The sequence below is a fragment of the Lithobates pipiens genome, unplaced genomic scaffold (genome assembly GCF_037356315.1).
Source record: "Lithobates pipiens isolate NorthernLeopardFrog02 unplaced genomic scaffold, aLitPip1_a1.2 Scaffold_8, whole genome shotgun sequence".
NCBI classification, from domain to species: Eukaryota; Metazoa; Chordata; class Amphibia; order Anura; family Ranidae; genus Lithobates; species Lithobates pipiens.
The window spans coordinates 290,463,346-290,480,486 of NW_027507903.1; the positions used below are offsets into that span (position 1 = coordinate 290,463,346).

A 17,141-nucleotide genomic window follows, 5' to 3' on the forward strand; every position below is an offset into this window, starting at 1 on the left:
TGGAGCCCACAAAAGATCGAATTGTCCGACGGACTCATTCCGTCGGACCTTTGCTGTCAAAAAGTCCGGTCGCGTGTACGCGGCATTACAGAACATGAAACAACTGTGTGAAGCACCAGTTCCAGCAGTCTTCCTTCATTGAAAGTAGAGGGAGAGCATTTGGAGGTGTATTGGCATAATACATTCTTGGTACACGGTGCCCCCTTGTTTTGTAGATTACCGAGGACCCCGCAAGATCTTCAGTCATTTCCCACCCAATTGCCAAATCATTAGTGGTGTTGCCAATAAAATTTCAAAAACTCAAAACATTGGTCTGATTTTAATTAATTTTCTTTTTTTATTCCTTTTGCAAAATTATTTGGAACACAATGACATTGAAAAGATTCTGCATGGAATATCACAGATTTTAATCTGTTTTACAGAACAGTCACAAATAAGTTAAACCATTTATATATTCGTTGATATGTGTGTATATATGTATAAAAAAACAGCAAAATAAATTCACATTAGAACACTGAATAAACTATGTCAAAGATCATTCATCCACAGCTAAATTTTTTTTTTTGTGTGTGATTTTCCCTTATCTCAACGACTACCCATCCTTGTGAGAAAATCCTGGCAGCCGCTTAGGGGGAAAAAACATTTGTTGGTGTTTCCACCTTCTCTTTATAAAAAGTAAAACATGCTTTATTTATATCGGTAGACGCAGAAGAATACCTGCAGGTTCAGTTGCAGAAGGTTGCAGGCCCCCCTGCCACAGAACAAGCTTACACACCAAAACAAATAGAAGGTTACAAAATAATTATGAGTGACAAAATCCACCAAAAAAGCCCCCGGAAATTATTCTCTGGGAGGGAAACAGAAATAATTGTCTGGGGGCACAAGGACTGCAAAGACAAATACAATGCATTCATGGGGTTCATACATTACAAAGGGCTTTTTTTTTTTTTTAAAGTTTAAACACCAGTTTTGTTTGGACTAATGACTCAACGCTAAGGATTACCGTACATGAAATCACTTCACATGAGGCTTTCTGGAGGTGTAGTGAAGGAAGAGCTCACTTCTTGGGAGAAGAGGGGGTGCACTTCACACTCCTCTTGGGAAGGATAGGGCAGAGGAGAGGGGAGATTTTTTATTATTTTTATTATAGCTATCTTTGTGCTGATGCTGCTGGTGGCTGGGTCCAGGGCTGAGGGATGTTATGCTTCCGGTTCATATTCCTGGTAGTCATCCTGTAAAATAAAAGCAATCAAAGTTCATTTGTAGCAAAGCTTGCTTAAATCAGATAGTAAGTCATATAAACCAATTTTAGTGTCATGTAAATGAGCTTTAAAAGAGCGTTTCCACTGGAACAACCAGAAACAGACAGATTTGTAACAGAATATGGATACTTTCAACTGTCATTTATTTAGAGGGACAGTTCCGCATTTAAATTAGAATCCATCTGTCCCTCTTTTCTCCTCAATCATTCCTTTTTTCATCTGCTGTAAATTCTGCTAAAAAAAGTTCTATCTATCAAAAGTGTTAGCCCTTGTACACACGGTCGGACATTCCCACAACAAAATCCGTCAGATTTTTTCTGACGGATTTTGTTCGAAACTGGTGTTGCATTCAGTTGTCGGAAAATCCGATCGTAACGTGATGACGTTATTTCGTTACGACAGGACGACGTTCAGGCTAGTAGCCAATAGCTTTGGTCTAGGAATTTGATCTGGGCATGCGTGCCACTTTGTCCAATCAGAATTCTCTACAAACGATCGGACAAAGTCCGATCGGATCATGTTGTCGGAAAATTTTTATATCCGGCTCTCAAACTTAGATTGTCGGACATTCTGACGGAAAAAGTCAGATGAAGCCCACACACGGTCAGATTATCTGACAACACGGTCCGATCTGACATTTTCCGTCAGAATGTCCAACCGTGTGTACAAGGGCTTATTCTGAACTAAACCTTTCATGCAACCTATTGATTTCTGCATTTCTCATTTTGAAAAGCCAATATAAGGGAAAATAGTGGTGAAAAAAGCACTTGTGGGTTTAACCAATCTTTTTTTGCAAACTATAAAAATATTTACTGAAAAAAAACTAAAATGAAATGGAAAAAAAAAAACCTAGAAGCTAAAAATCATTATATTTGCTGGTCCATGTAACTAGGGGTTTGGCATAAGAAAAGTTTTTTTGCTGGATGTTTTTACAGCTGCTGTTTTTTGCTTCAGACATTCTTTTCTGCAGCCAGCAAACTCCCCAGCATGTTATCCATGCACACATAGGCTGTTATCAGCGTTTTTTGGCAGGGGTGTTTCCTGGCTGGAAAAAAAATGAACTACAGGGTTTTAAGAGGAGTCTTTTGGCTGTAAAAATGCTCTAACTCTGATAACAGCTGAAAAATGCTAAAACACGCTGAAAAAATTGGCTATTCAAAGCAGTCCACGGTTTCCAGTGACCAGGCCAAACAAAAAATATATTGGATCATGGCTCAGGAAAAAATGATTAGTATCCTACAAGATACTGTTCAAAAATGTGAGGCCATTTGGGAACCTTGGGCAGATTACATGCACATACCCTTGACATCTTCGTAGGAATTGGATAAAACAACCTTGGTAGAACATTCTTGAAGGACATCTCATTCCTCCTTCTATACATCTTTCTTTTCTATCTCCTTTTTCCTTTCTCTCTCTCTTTATTTTTATTCCTTAATAGCACCTTTACTAAAATATTACCTGGTTAGGTGAGTAGCAGGCTTTAGAAGGTACCATCCTTGCTAGTTTTAATAGCATTTGATCTGTGGGTTGGATGTGCCGCTCCCCTTTCCATGACACAGCTTGTACCCATTTGGGGTGTCCATTAGTGGTGGCTCTTCCCCCTTATATTTGATTGATGTACCTGAGCCCACTAACCTCAGTTGTTTCTAAATATATCCATTTTAAATTTGTTCTCTTATACGTTGCATTACTATGGACTTATCATTCCACTATGTAAAAGAATGCATCAATGACTCTGTATTTTCTCTGAAAAACTTTAATAAAAAGTGATTGAAACCAAAACTGGCTATTCAGCATTTATTAGTGTTTTTGTGCCATAAGCTTTGATGGGAGTATAGTTTTGCTAAAAAAAAGTAAAAAAATGCTGAAAAACAATGCTGCAAAAATGCTGCAAAACTAATTTTACAGCTACAGCTTTCTACAGCTAACACTACTGCCATTATTATAATGTCCAGTGTACATGGGGCCTAAAGGTATAACTATAACGTGTCCCTTTTTCTCATCTCAAAAGTTGGGAGGTATGTTCAAAGTATGCCATGTTACAGCTAATGTTTACACTCCATGACACACTAGATAGTCTTTTATTTATGCAACAAAATGTGAACATAATGGCAAAATAGTAGTACTCTCCGCATAAATTGTGGGGGGTGTAATCAAAATAACTAAGTAAAGAACAAGAAAAAATAACAAACGGAATGATATAAACACACACCCTAAAGAGTTACTCTACAAATATTTATTCGCTAAGAAAAAAAGCAAAATTACAAAAAAATAAAATAAAATAAAAAAAGCTGTGACGAAGTTCCTCTTTTGAAGGAATGAAACGTAAGCTTTTAGCTTTATGCTGGGATGGACACCCCTGTTTTTTGCCCCTCTACCCTAGCCAACACCGTATGATGGGCTTGAAGGACTGAATTGGAATTTGATGAATGAGATCTATTTAATGATATACCAACTATGAATTAATCAGCATGATTGACCTTTATATGGACTTAAATGGATTATGCAATCATGGAATACAAGACACTGTGACTATGGACTATATAACTCTATCTGCTTATTAATAGCCTGACATATATTGATAATCTATTTTGGATGTGGACTTATCACCTGTGAGCGATCATCAGCTGGAGACCTCTGGTCATTACATACAGATGAACAGACTGTATCTCATCCCGTATTGGAGAGATCTCTGTGATCTGGTATCAATAAGTAACCGTTATGTATTCTTACTATCACTACTGCTTGGAGGATATACCTGCACGTTGTGGGAACCCTGGCATTAGACTACATTGACGGTATCTGCGTGATCACACTTATCTGTGTTGTACACCTGATAAAATTGGGACTGAAGTGCTCTGTGATCCATCCATTCATTATCAGTGTATGCTGTTGGTTAAACACATATATGTCATCCATCAAGATGTTACATCTTAAAACAGTGTGAATTACTTCTGTGGTTACGGAATCACACTGTTCCCTTCAGAAATCATCCAGTTTAGCTCCTTGCCCCAGGTGACTTGGGGTATTTTTAGGTGTCTATAGGGGGTGTTTATATTGGGGGAGGGAGGGATTTACCCCACTGCTTGATTCACCCTTTTTTAACAATTTTTTGAATCATTGATCTATTTTGGGGAATTGTTTCCATGGGAGGTTTTACCCCTTGGGGATTCTCGTTTGATATTTTATCAGGGAGTTTGGATATTTATGCTGGTATTTTTTTTATAACTTTAGTCTTTTATTTATACAGACCTGAAGTTGTCTTTTTTTATGTACTATTCTAGATATCATTAGATAAATAAATGTGTCATCCCTACCATGAAAATAAATCCTATAATTATAGAATGCTCTGCTCACTTAGATCCCTTTCACACTGGGGTGCTTTGCAGGTGCTATAGCGCTAAAAAGAGCACCTGCAAATCGCCCTGCTGTGTCCCCAGTGTGAAAGCCCCGAGACTTTCACACTGGAGCGGTGCGCTGGCAGGACGGTAAAAAAAAGTCCTGCTAGCAGCATCTTTGGAGCGGTGAAGGAGCGGTGTATACACTGCTCCTGCCCATTGAAATTAATGGGGCAGCGCGGCTATACCGCCAACAGTGTTTTGGGCATCATCAGGGCAGACATAAACAGCACATGTAGCAGCACTGGAGTGTCAATATGTTTTGTTCACACTGCAACCCCCCCATTCAACTGCTTCACCTGGGCTCCTGCTTCTTCAGCCCTACCACCTTGTCCCGGCTCTGCTCACAAACTCAAAACCTACCTATACATCTGTCACTCAACATGAAACTGCTGTATTACAAAAATTAGCTCCTAAAATACATTTAAACAGACTATTGCATGCACCAGGAGACTGTGGTATTGCAAGAGACTGTCATATTAGAAACTGCATCCATGTTATAAGAGACTGCTATAGACTGCTGCAATCTGATAAAAAACTGATATACTGTTGCCATGTTATGTTTACTTAATACGTGCCCATGGTAAGCTTTCCAGCTTGCTTGACTTATTAAAAAACCAAGTGATGCCAAACTGTACCACAGCAATACTGTAGTGCAACTGGATCTGTTGCCTTCATTGAATCTGGTTCAATACTCACTACATTGTAAGTAACCAATCTTTAGCTGCATATTCCTGATTAACGTTGGATGAACTGTTGGGGCCCAGCAAAAGTTCAGCCCAAACATCACCTATTCAGTTACCACCCGATTTTGCTAGGCGCTCAGTGGGATGTTTGCCTGCCGAGCACCCCACAATGCACTGCATGCTAAACAGTGCATTTTAAGCCCTGATTGGACAAAGCTTTGCCCACGCAGGGCACAGTGAATAGCTGGTTGTTAGGGAGTGGGGACGGGAAGACGACCGTTGCATCCAGATGAGTCATCAGCTGTCAACGGGCTTTCCCACTGACAGCTAAGTAAAAGAAAAACACATTGTCAGCAATAGAAAAAAGTTGATGGGGACAAGGGCCTCTTCCCCACAACACTGGTCAGTGTTTGTGGGGGTCTGCAGGCAGGGGGTTTATCAAAATCAACAAGGGGGCCCGCAGATCCCAGCACCCCACCTTTTGTGAATGTATGAGGTATGAGTATGAGGTACATTGTACATTGCATATTTTTGATGTCATCCCGAGTGCCGACCATTCCTTTCCTTTATTCCCATAGACACACTTCTCAACATTGTGGACAGTCTTCCCAGAAGATTTTAAGCTGTTATAGCTGCAAGGGTGGGCCAACTCAACATTGAACCCTACGGACTAAGAAAGGGATACCATTAAAGTTCATGTGTGTGTAAAGGCAGATGTTGCAATACTTTTAACAATATAGTGTACAGTGATGGAATTACCAGGGTCGCAGCAGTCGCACTTGTGACTGGGCCCTTGAGTTTCGCCACTGTAGGGGGGCCCACCGCCGCCCTGGAGATAGTACACTGGTCATTCAAGGGGCACACAGTCCCTGCCCTGCTCCACCCATCCTCTCCGCTCGCATTTACAGGCACACTGCACAGGCTCTGCCCATCCTCGCCACTCTCACTCACAGGCACAGTCTCCGCCCTCACTCACGGGCACAGTTCCCGCCCGCTCTGCCCATCCTCTCCTCCCGCCTGCACTCACTGGCACACTGCACAGTCTTTGCCCACTCCACCAATCCTCTCCGCCCACTCCGTCCATCCTACCCGCCTGCACTCACGGGCACACTGCACAGTCCCTGACCGCTCCTCCCATCCTCTCTGCCCGCACTCACGGGTACTCACAGGCCCCGCACATTCTCACTGCCCACCCAAACAAAACCTAGCATGGAGGGGGGAACCAAGTGATCTGCAAGGGAGTAGCACTGATCCCATCCCACAATATCAACACTGCTAGTGATTCCCCCCCACACCACACTACTGCCACTGATTCCCCCCACCCCACTACCACTGCTGCCACTGATACCCCCTCACCACCATTACTTCCACTGATACCCCCCACCACCATTACTGGCACTGATTCCCCCCCACGCCACCACCACCACTAGTGCGACTGATACACCTATACCACCACTAGTGTGAATGATAACCCCCCACACCACCACTACTGCCACTTATCCCCCCACCACCACCACCACTTATACCCCCCACACCACCACGACCACTACTGCCACTAATCCACCCCCCCACACCACCATGACCACTGCTGCCACTAATCCACCCCCCACACCACCATGACTTCTACTGCCACTGATCCACACCACCAAAATGGTACGACTACTGCTGCCACTGATCCCATCCCACACCCACCATCCCTGCCACTGATCCCACCCCCTCCCACCACTGCCATTCATCCCATCCAATCCCCCCTTTCACTACCACTCATACCATCCCTTCTTCCCCAACAACCACCCTCACTACTGATCCCCCTTCTCCCACCACCTCTGCCACTCATTTCATCCAATGCCCCCCTACCACTGAGCCCACCCCCCAACCACCACCCTTGCCAATGATCCCATCCCTCCTCACCGCTACTACTCACCCCATTCCCCCACCACCACCACCACCGCTGGCACTGATACCATCCCCACCCAACCATCACTGCTGCCACTCATTCCATCTCTCCCTCACTGCTGCCGTTAGGGCCAGAACCAACCCAGAGTCTCTCTCCTTGGTTGAAGTTCTCCCCTGGAAGTACTCCCGGAAGTAATTGCCGGCCCCAGCCTCTTCCTGACAGCCATAGGACATGCCCAAGGCTGAGAATCCATGATCTGCGGCCCTGCATCTCTGCAGCACTACCGGATCCGGATCTGAGGACCATACTATGGACCATCTCATATATTCAGATGAGCCTTTTTAACTTCCTTTTCCTGTAAGTGTGAACTTTTATTGTGTCATTAAAGCATTCTCTAATACTACACTCAGGTGGCGCTTCCTTCTCTACCTTCTTCTTGCCTACTACAGAACCAGCTCTCTGAGAATAGCAGCTGCCATTTGACCAGCCACAATATTTACTTAACCCTTGAACTGCCAGATACTTGCTTAACCCTTGAACTGCCAGATTTAGACTAATTGCCTAGCCAGTTAAACATCCCAAATATTGCATGCACTTTCGTATTTGTGCTTACAGTTACCATGTTTTTTTACTACTTTACATTGTAGCAAAGTCTAATTTCTTCAGTGTTGTCACATGAAAAGATATAATAAAATATTTACAAAAATGTGAGAGCTGTACTCACTTTTGTAAGATATTGTGTGTGTGTGTGTGTGTAATATATATATATATATATATACATACATAAACACACACACACACACACACAAACACACTTACACAGGTTTTTATACAACATATTCTATACAACATACAAAGAATTATTTATATCGGGCCGTGACCCTGAAAATGCTTACAGTCAAATGTCCCTAGCACACTAATCTCAGTACAAACATACACAGGGCCAATGCATTTAGGCATCAATTATCCTAGTAGTAAGCTTGCTCGGCTGTGGAAGGAAACCAGAACACAGGGAGAATATGGCTGATCTCACTTCTTGCATCACCATTGTCTGTTGACTTATGTATCCCATAGAGCTATAAGAATGAGTAATTAGAGATTTGTTAGAAACCACTAGAGGAATCCTAGCAGTTAAGGAAGATGCAAGTTTATATTAGTATTCACCTTAGGTAGAAACAGATAATGAAATATCACAGAAAGGCTTCCCTAATTATAGCTGTGTCTTGGTTGAACGTGACTTCTCTGTCTGCTGCCTCACTGCAAATTTGCTTGTTGTAAATGTAACCAATCACAATTGTTTCCTCTTTTGGCTGTATATCTATATTGGCCTCTACATCAGATATAACGCAATTGCCATTCATTTTACAAATATCACAGTGTAGGCATAAAAAAATTAAATAAATGTCACCTGATTCATAAGCATTGAATACATATTTAATATTTATATTTTTTGCATTCATGTAGCCTAGCCAGGTGATCAAAGCCTTGCATGAGCTATAGCTCTGTGGAGAAATTACTGTAAGTATGTAATATTTTGGAGAGAACAATAAAACACTCACATTCTTCCTTCCACAGTGGCTAACATCTCTACCACAGTCATGGTCACTTTCATGGTTAAGCCGTCTACCATTTGGTATGTTACAGATTTTGGTAAAAACTAGAACACTCGCAGGAAAGCTATGCCAATACCGAAGACAATACAAATTACTAAAATTAAGTAATGAAAATGCTTGTCAACTTCAACAGGATATTACCATGTTTCATGTAGAGCTGAAGCTTACTTACTTAAAGTGATGGACAGCACTTCTATTAAGACCTGTATTTAAAGTGGATCTTCGCCCTCAAATTAAGTCCCTACTGTCCATCCCTCCTTTGCTCAGGTTCCTTAATTTTTTGTTTTGATTACCCTTTTTTTCTGAAAAAGGGTGCAGTCCCGCCCCAATACATGTCCCATGCCTAGGCGCATGAAGTGCACTGTGCCCATTGTGCTTTAGTGTTCCATTCACAGAGGAAGGGAGCGGGCCTAGTGACATGTTATCGAGGGGTTTCCTGATGATGTCACACACAAACATGGTGGTGCAGGACCCCAGCAGTGGATGCAGAGAAGAGGATCTTGACAGGACACTGGATCCTCTGGTATCTGAGTATGTGAACTGTGGAGAACCCACCACAAGGTAACCAGGGCTTTAAAAAAAAAAGAGGGTGGGAGGGGGGAAATCTGCTTTAAAGAATAACTATCAGCAAATGTTTACATTGTTCTGACCCCCCATGGGACAAAATATACAGTATGTATTACTTTCTCCCATATTACTCGGTGCGTCCTAAGTTTAGTTATAAAGTCCAACCTGCCCCTCTTCCCTCTCCATGTGGCAAATCCATCAACAGCTTGTAAGGAGACAGCCATTGCAACTGGAGTTTATCTGAGCTCAGAGCACTTACCTTAGCCAAGCGAACGAGAGAAGTGTGTTAGGCGCCTGTATCTCTGCATTTCTCTTTGCAGCAGCTTGTCCCAGGAAAGTGCTCTGAGCCAAGACAAGGAGCAGTTATGATGGATCCGTTGCTTCCCAAGCTGTTGTTGGGTTTGTCACGTGGGGAGAGGAGGGGGGCAAGACAAACTTCATAACTTTGCTTATTATAATTAGCTTAATAAGTACCTAGTAACATGGAACAAAGTACAAAATGTATGTTGTATGTATGCTCTTTCGTCTAAAGCTCCAAGTGCAAGATGGGAAGATGGTGCATTTTTTGCACCGCTGAGGATACTGCCAAGTGACACCTGTGCTATTCGGAGCTGTGAGTGAAGGCGCCTTCACCCCATTGAGGGTGTGCAGTTTGGATCCTATCAGCAGACACTTCATTCGAGGAATACTTTTACTTCCTGTTGTGAGGTTCTCTTACCAAATGATGAATGCTACCCTTGTATTTATGAACATGTCCCAGGAGTTTATACTCCAGAGAGGTATATAGTGTATCTTTGATACCTACCCTTGTTTAGTGACTGGAATTTGGTGGCCTTCCTCACCTCTGTTCCTGCGTTAATCTGCGCATATTGTTATCAAAAGCACCTAAATGTGCATAAACGTGCATTAATGCTATGTGTGTTTAGGCGAGGTCCCACAATAATGCCTTCTAATGGCCATAATTCTGACCAATAGAATGTAGTAGTGCCAAATGTGAGAAAGTGCATGAACACGCATGCAAAAATGCAGCTTTTTACTGTGTTTTGCCTGCTGCTAAACTCCTGTAGGAGGAAAAATCATCAATAAAACACAGTGTGCATGAAGCCTTACAGTTCTCACTTTTTTAGACATGTTGGCACATTGAGTGGGATTATTAGTATACTATAATTGATTTGCACGCTGGGGTTGGTATTTCAAACAGTGTGGAAGGGTTCATTTTTTATTACTCTTTATATATATTGCCTTATGAAAGTAGGAACTGCCTGGAAAAATCAGATAAAATTAGGAATGCTTGGATCAAAGCCTCTGGCTCCTAAACCCTATCCCTAGTACGCTTTGGTCGATGGATTCCCGTACTCCCTTATTGGATACTATATGTACAGTATATGTGCAGAATTCCCTTATTTCCTTTCTCCTACCTTTTATTTTTCCCATCTTCCTCTTTTCCCTCTCTCCCCCTCCCCCTGATCTCTCCTTCACCCCTCTCTTCCAATTCTCTTTCTGGGGTCCCCCCCCCACCCTTGTGATCCTATGAAAGGGATATAGGTGCTCCCACCAGTTGGTATATTTTGTTGCCACCTTTAATCATCTGTGTACATGTAATAATACTGTGCTGCTCAAGTGGGCGAAAGCAGGGCCAGATTAACGTAGGGGCTATTGGAGCTGCAGCTCCAGGCCCCTACTTTAATATAGGCCCAGCAGAGTTGCACAATGTAAACAATAAAAGATTGCTACAAATAATTGAAAAAAATGTATAAATGTAAAATTTGGGCTCATTCAAATGGGTTTTCTTGCACATACAGTGTGAATGAGCAGTTTGTTTAAAATACATAATTTATTATAATAAAAAAAGTTTGTGTTTAATTTTATTTATTAACCATAAAAACAGCCCTTCAAAATCCTTAGCACCAGGCCCATAATGCTCATAATCCGGCCCTGGGCGAAAGGATATAGAATATGTGATATTTCCTAATTCTGGACTTTGTGGTTCGTGTGTGTTCAGTACTCCTCCTGTTTACCAATAGATATTAGCACTGTATCTTTCATCCTTATTTTATGATTTGGTTGTACCCTGCATGTTGCCATTGTTATGTTCACTTGTGAACTTAATAAACCTTTACCCTTTAAAAAAAGAAGCTTACGTCACTTAAAAATGATAAAAATTCTTCATTAAAGTATAACTAAAGGCAAAACTTTTTTTTAGGTTTGTATAGAGTGGAGTGGGATTAGAACACCTGTCAGGTTTTTATTGCTGTCTGTGTCCCCGTAAGGAGATCCACCCTTTCTATTTGTCCTGTTTACCATTATCATTCAAAGTGAAAGTAAAAGAAAATCACATATTTTGGGTTGTCCCCAGAAAAATAATAGAAGGGAAATATTCCAATAGGGAAACTAGTTCTGGTGGCCTGAGGGTCCCCAAGAAATTCCCTTAATTTGCAGGAATTTCCACATACTTTCCTGTTGTTCCTGTTGCTATAGGACAGGAAGTGAAGGGAAATCTCCCCCAATGGGACACAGAAGGCATACAAAAAAGGCTCATCCAAACAGTATTTTATCAGTTTAATGTGATTCTTGCATCACAACATCTGAAATAATACATGAGAGAAAATCAGGTTGAATCTCTAGAGCAGTGGTTTCCAAATAGTTTACAATGGTGGGGCACTATTCCTGCCACTGACACCAATGATGGGGCACTATTCCTTCCACTGACACCAATGGTGGGGCACTATCCCTCCCACTAACACCAATGATGGGGCACTATTCCTTCCACTGACACCAAAGGTGGAGCACTATTCCTCCCACTGACACCAATGAAAGATCACGCATAATACTTCCACTGATGTCACCAATAAAGCATTATTTCTTCAACTGCCACCAACAATGGGATACTATTTCTCTCACTAATACCAATGATGGGGCACTTTTCCTTCCGCTAATACCAACGATAGGGTGCTATTCCTCCTCCTACTGACCACAGGGGCAATGTCATTTTCTTACTCCCACTGGCCCTCATAAAGGCTGAAGGACAGTAAACTGGCCCTTTGTTTAAAAAGTTTGGAGACTCCTGCTATAGAGAAAAACTGAACTGCCTTCATTGTTTGGTACAATGTTAATATTGTAATGATAAAATAGCATATGTCCATAGGCATTAGGAAGAAACCAAATTTCTTCTTAAATGCATAAGGTGTGGTGGGTTTTATTACACTATCTCATACACGACAACAATGGTGTTCGACAACCCACAGCAGTTTACAAACCTACATGAGTAAACCATATTAAAATACTAAGAGCCCTTTCACTCCTATGCACACATTGCAGAGCTCACTGTACTGTGTTGATGGATGCGTTGCCATGCATTGTAGTATATGCAGTGCTGCAAATGCCCATCCAATACATATGGGTCTTCAGCACACATCCACACACCAAAAAATGCACCCAAGCCTTTTTTCCCCAAGGCACTGCAACACAGTGCATTGTATATTGGTGTACCCATTATGGAGAATTGGCAGTGATGGGCATTGTTTGTGTGGATGTACATTAAGGGGCCTATTGGAAAAAACAGAGGCATTCCCAATTTTCATGTACACATGTCAACATAGAATAGAACTTAAGTAAATGCTCAAGAGAGTCCCGGAGCAGAAGGAGAGAAAAGGATAAGCGTAGGGACGGCATGACAGGTGTGGACAGCACAGTCATGCTAGTAAGGAAAAAATAATTTGTCTCCTTTAAGAAAAGGGGAGTGGCCGGAGCAGGAGAGGCGCTCGGGCTAGAAAACTATTAGGCAGGAAGGAGAGTGACGTCAGTAGTGAGCGGCGGAGGAAAAGATTCCACACACCCTCACCGCTCTTCCTCCTCGATCCATGGACGGCTGTGTTGGCGGCGGAGGAGTCATTCCTGCACAGCTACGAGCGGCTGCAGCGGTGGCACAGAGGTATGTCACGGCTGCAAGCACGGGCGGGGGGGCCGGTATGCGGAGGACGGGACGAATGGCAGACGGGGGGGGGGACCTGTGACTCCATGTGCTCGGCTGGCTCTCCAGCCGGAGCACCTCAGCCAGATACTTCAACGGGGCTCTGTGGCCAGCAGGGTCTCCACGTGCTCGGCGGTCGCTACAGCCGGAGCACTTTAGCCTACCACCTCACCAGGGCTCGGTGCCAGCGAGTGCGGCTAGATGGGAACGTGAGAGAGAGCATCACACCTCTCCCCCCCCTCCCCCACGGCGAACAGAAGCCCCGGGGTTTCAGGGGGGGTGTGAGACGCACGCAGTTGCAGGAGTGCGGGGGGGGAGCCCTACACGACTCATGGCTCCGTTCCGTTCCCCCGTCCCCATTACTCGTCGCAGAGGCCTGGTGCACGCGGCCAGTTTTGACGGAGCAGGTCTGCACAGCGGCACGGGTGGTGGGTCAGGCGGCAGGGCAGGCCCGCTGTCCCACGCGACCTGAGGGAGGACAGGAAGAGCGCGCGTTGGTGGGGAGCGTGGTCTGAGTTCGGACTGCTGTTGCAGAGACCGGGAGCCCAGCTATGCGGGCAGCAAGCGGGTCGGTGTGACAGGACGGTGAGCAGGATGGGAGCGACATCACCGAACCCCAGCAACCTGAGTAGGACCCTCTGGGGGGTGCGACCAGTGGCCTTTCGGACGGAGGAGGACGGCGGCTGATCGGAGGGAGAACCGTCCGGGTCGGAGAGGGACGAGGACCGGGGACATTCGGCAGCGGTGGATTCCAGAGTGGCGGCTGGTGGGCCCAGTCCTGGACAGCCCGGTGAGTGCAATTCTTCCTTTTTGGTTTTCTCTTTCTATACCTAGTGGTAGATCGGGGTGGACAGCAGGGCCCCCCGGTGGGGGGTAGTTTGTTAGGGGGCAGGCGGTGATAGGCCCCACGCAGAACATCCCAGGCACCGCACACGTAAGGAGCGTGCCACGGCGGCTACACAGCTGGCTTCGGGGGGGATGCCAGGGGGGATGACCATCTAAAGACTGAGGTAACGGGACATGTGGAAAGGGGAATGGGTGGAGATCTTCTCATTGTTGCCGATAGGGAGATTCAGCCTGGGTGCGACGATCACAGAGATTGGCTGCTTTCTTCTACCCACCCCCCTTCTTCGCGCTGGGTTGCAGGCGTTCGCCATCTAGGCGAGTGGGGGGGCGGGAAGGAGGCCCCCCCCTAACACGGCTCGATGCGGTTCTGATACCTGGCAGCCTGTAGCGTCAGGCGTATGGCGGTAGGGCTGGGCTGCGGGACAGTTAATTTTTGACAACGATTGGGTGTCTGACAGACACTGCGATGGGATCACTCGGATCGTTGCCAGTGCATGCAGCTTATGACAGCGGAGCGGGCTCCTAATCCGTTTCAGGCAGGGGACTGAGGTCCCGCAGCCTCGGGACAACCGACCACGAACAAGTGACTGCTGGGCGAGCTGTTGCTTTGGACGCTCGTGCTGGCCACGGGGGGTTCCCGGGCGCTGGAAGGTGGTTCGGATGTGGAGGGACGACGACGGTGGATGGTTTTGACGCTTCCTTTTTCCCAGCAGTACCCGACCGGTAATCGGCTCAGGTGTGGGAATCGGGTTTCGCGAGCGGTCACATTACCACGCGCCCCCCTCCCTTCTTTAGGACGGTTCTGGTTGCTGATCGGTTGGTTTATCCATTGCTTGTGGTTCCCGGAAATGAGCCCACTATGTTGGGAGGGATTCACCACCTTTCCCATCCAGAGTGTGGTTTGATTAAGGCTTTGATGGCTCAGGGGGAGCATGCGGTTTTCAGGTACTTGTTGGGGTGCAGCGGTATCACGGGTGATGGGTGGGGGTCACGGGGTCGGACGCTGATAGTGAATCAGCTTTCCGGCTTTTGCCGGTTCATCCAGACAGTTTCCGTCTGCCAGACTGTAGGTGGCAGGTGGTGTGCTTTGTGGATCATTGTCCCCCATGCGATGCTCCTTCCCATGCGTTTTCTTCACAACGTTCAGTTCCGTTTTTTGGGAACGGGTGGTGCGGGATATCACTGCGATCGACTGGGTCATTCAATATCTGGTGGACTTCAGATGCATTTGCCAACTGGGTTACACCATTTGCGCCGTCCCGTTGGGGACCGTGCGACATATAGCGGAACATTTCGGGGTCCCGCTAACAATGGGTAAGGCGGAGGGCCTCACGTCTGCCACGGTTTTTTGAGGGCATGGACGTGGACTCAATGGGAAGGGAATGCGATTATCGAGGGACAAGTGGGGAACGTTTAAGGCTGACGGCGTGGACCATTGCTAAGCGAGAGTTATTGTTCATCAGCTACAAACGTTGTGGGTTGGACACATACATAATTAAACATATACATGAGAATTTGCTGGCTTGAATTTCCATGGGCAGGTTTTTGCCGCCGGCTGGCGGCAGACTCTGAGTTAGTCTAGGTCCCTCAGGATTTCGGAAGTCTCGACAGTGAGCCCAGGGGAGACTTGCAGGGGTGGCAGGACATCCTGGAGTCGTTTTATGGGGCATACTCTAATGTGGTCTGGGCCCATTGGTATATTCTAGGGGAATTGTCACGTAGGCTGTGGGCCCCGTGGGCTATGGGGGCCTGTTTTTCGGGAAAGGCAGCGCTGCCCTGGTCCCCCAGCGAGGGGGGAGGCTCGGTTCTGGAGGAACTTGGTTCATCTGGGACGGTTTCAGACTGTGGTAGCGAGGTAAATGTGGTGGGAATCCTTCCGTACCTAAAGGTGTGTCTCTTTTGTGACAACCTGGGGGGGGGGGGTCTGGGTGGCATCTGCTTGTCGGTACAGTCTATGCGGGGGCCCGGTGGGGTGAGACATTGGGTGTTGGGCTGTTTCCAAGGGACTGCTTTCTTTATGCAGTATATGTACCAAGGTTGGGTATCACCGTGGTGAATGCGTGGTCTCGTTTTCAACTGGTCGGTTGCCGGGAGTTAGCACCAGATGCGGAACAACACCGGTCATGGCTTGGGTGGGACATTGCCTTGTGGATCACGGCATGGGGGGATTCATTGATCCGTTAATAGGACAATTTGTGGGGGGCTACTTTTAGGTGAGGCGGGAATGTGCAGCATTTCGGTACAGGGTTGGTACCGCCTCCGAGGGTCGAGAGGTAACCCACGCGGGTCGCTATTGTATTATCAGGGGATTGGAGAGAGATATTTTGGCTGCCGCCATCGATCGGCATTGGCGGACTTGGAGTTTCTTTCAAACTACGAGGCGCCCGGTTTTCCGTTGACATGCTACACAGCCCATTTTGGTGGCTGAGCGACAGTTGTAATTCAGAGCATGAACGTGCCCTGTTCCGCACGGCCTTCTCGCCGGCTCTCGTGGGTGACATTACGGATACGCGAGATGGACAGCCTTTCTTAACGGTCATAAAGTAGGGCAGATGGTGTGGGTTTGTAGGTTATTTGCGGGATTCCGTCAGAAGGTGAGGAAGGCAGTCAAACTGATCGGACCGCTACGGACAGGCGTCTGGAGGGGTTCCGGATTCAGGGGTCACGCATAGGTGGCCGGTAAGAGGAGCACATTGTTTACGGAACAATTTTCGTAGCTGGGTTTCACTACTGGTTGACAGCGGTGGCTATGAGCCACGAAGTTATGCCTCCCAGTCGTTCTGAATTGGGGTGGTCACGGGGGGCTGCCAGGCCCAGCTCCAAGTGATGTTACAAATAAGTGCTTGGACAGGTGGGACTCAGGGATGGATTTGAGTTTTTTATATTCGCCCATATTCGTTGC

At 45.8% G+C, this 17,141-nt stretch overlaps 1 protein-coding gene across 2 annotated transcripts in view; it reads right to left on the bottom strand.

The window, feature by feature from the left end:
• Positions 1 to 312: 312 nt before the first annotated feature.
• SNCB (synuclein beta) overlaps positions 313 to 17,141 on the bottom strand; it is a 140,631-nt gene continuing 123,802 nt past the window's right edge. For both annotated transcript variants that reach the window (XR_013270831.1, XM_077472417.1), the window contains one exon: positions 313 to 1,232. Coding sequence is in view for 1 of the 2 variants with exons in the window: in XM_077472417.1 (XP_077328543.1) it covers positions 1,200 to 1,232 (33 nt within the window). In the remaining variant the exon portion in view is untranslated. The remainder of the gene's footprint in view (positions 1,233 to 17,141) is intronic.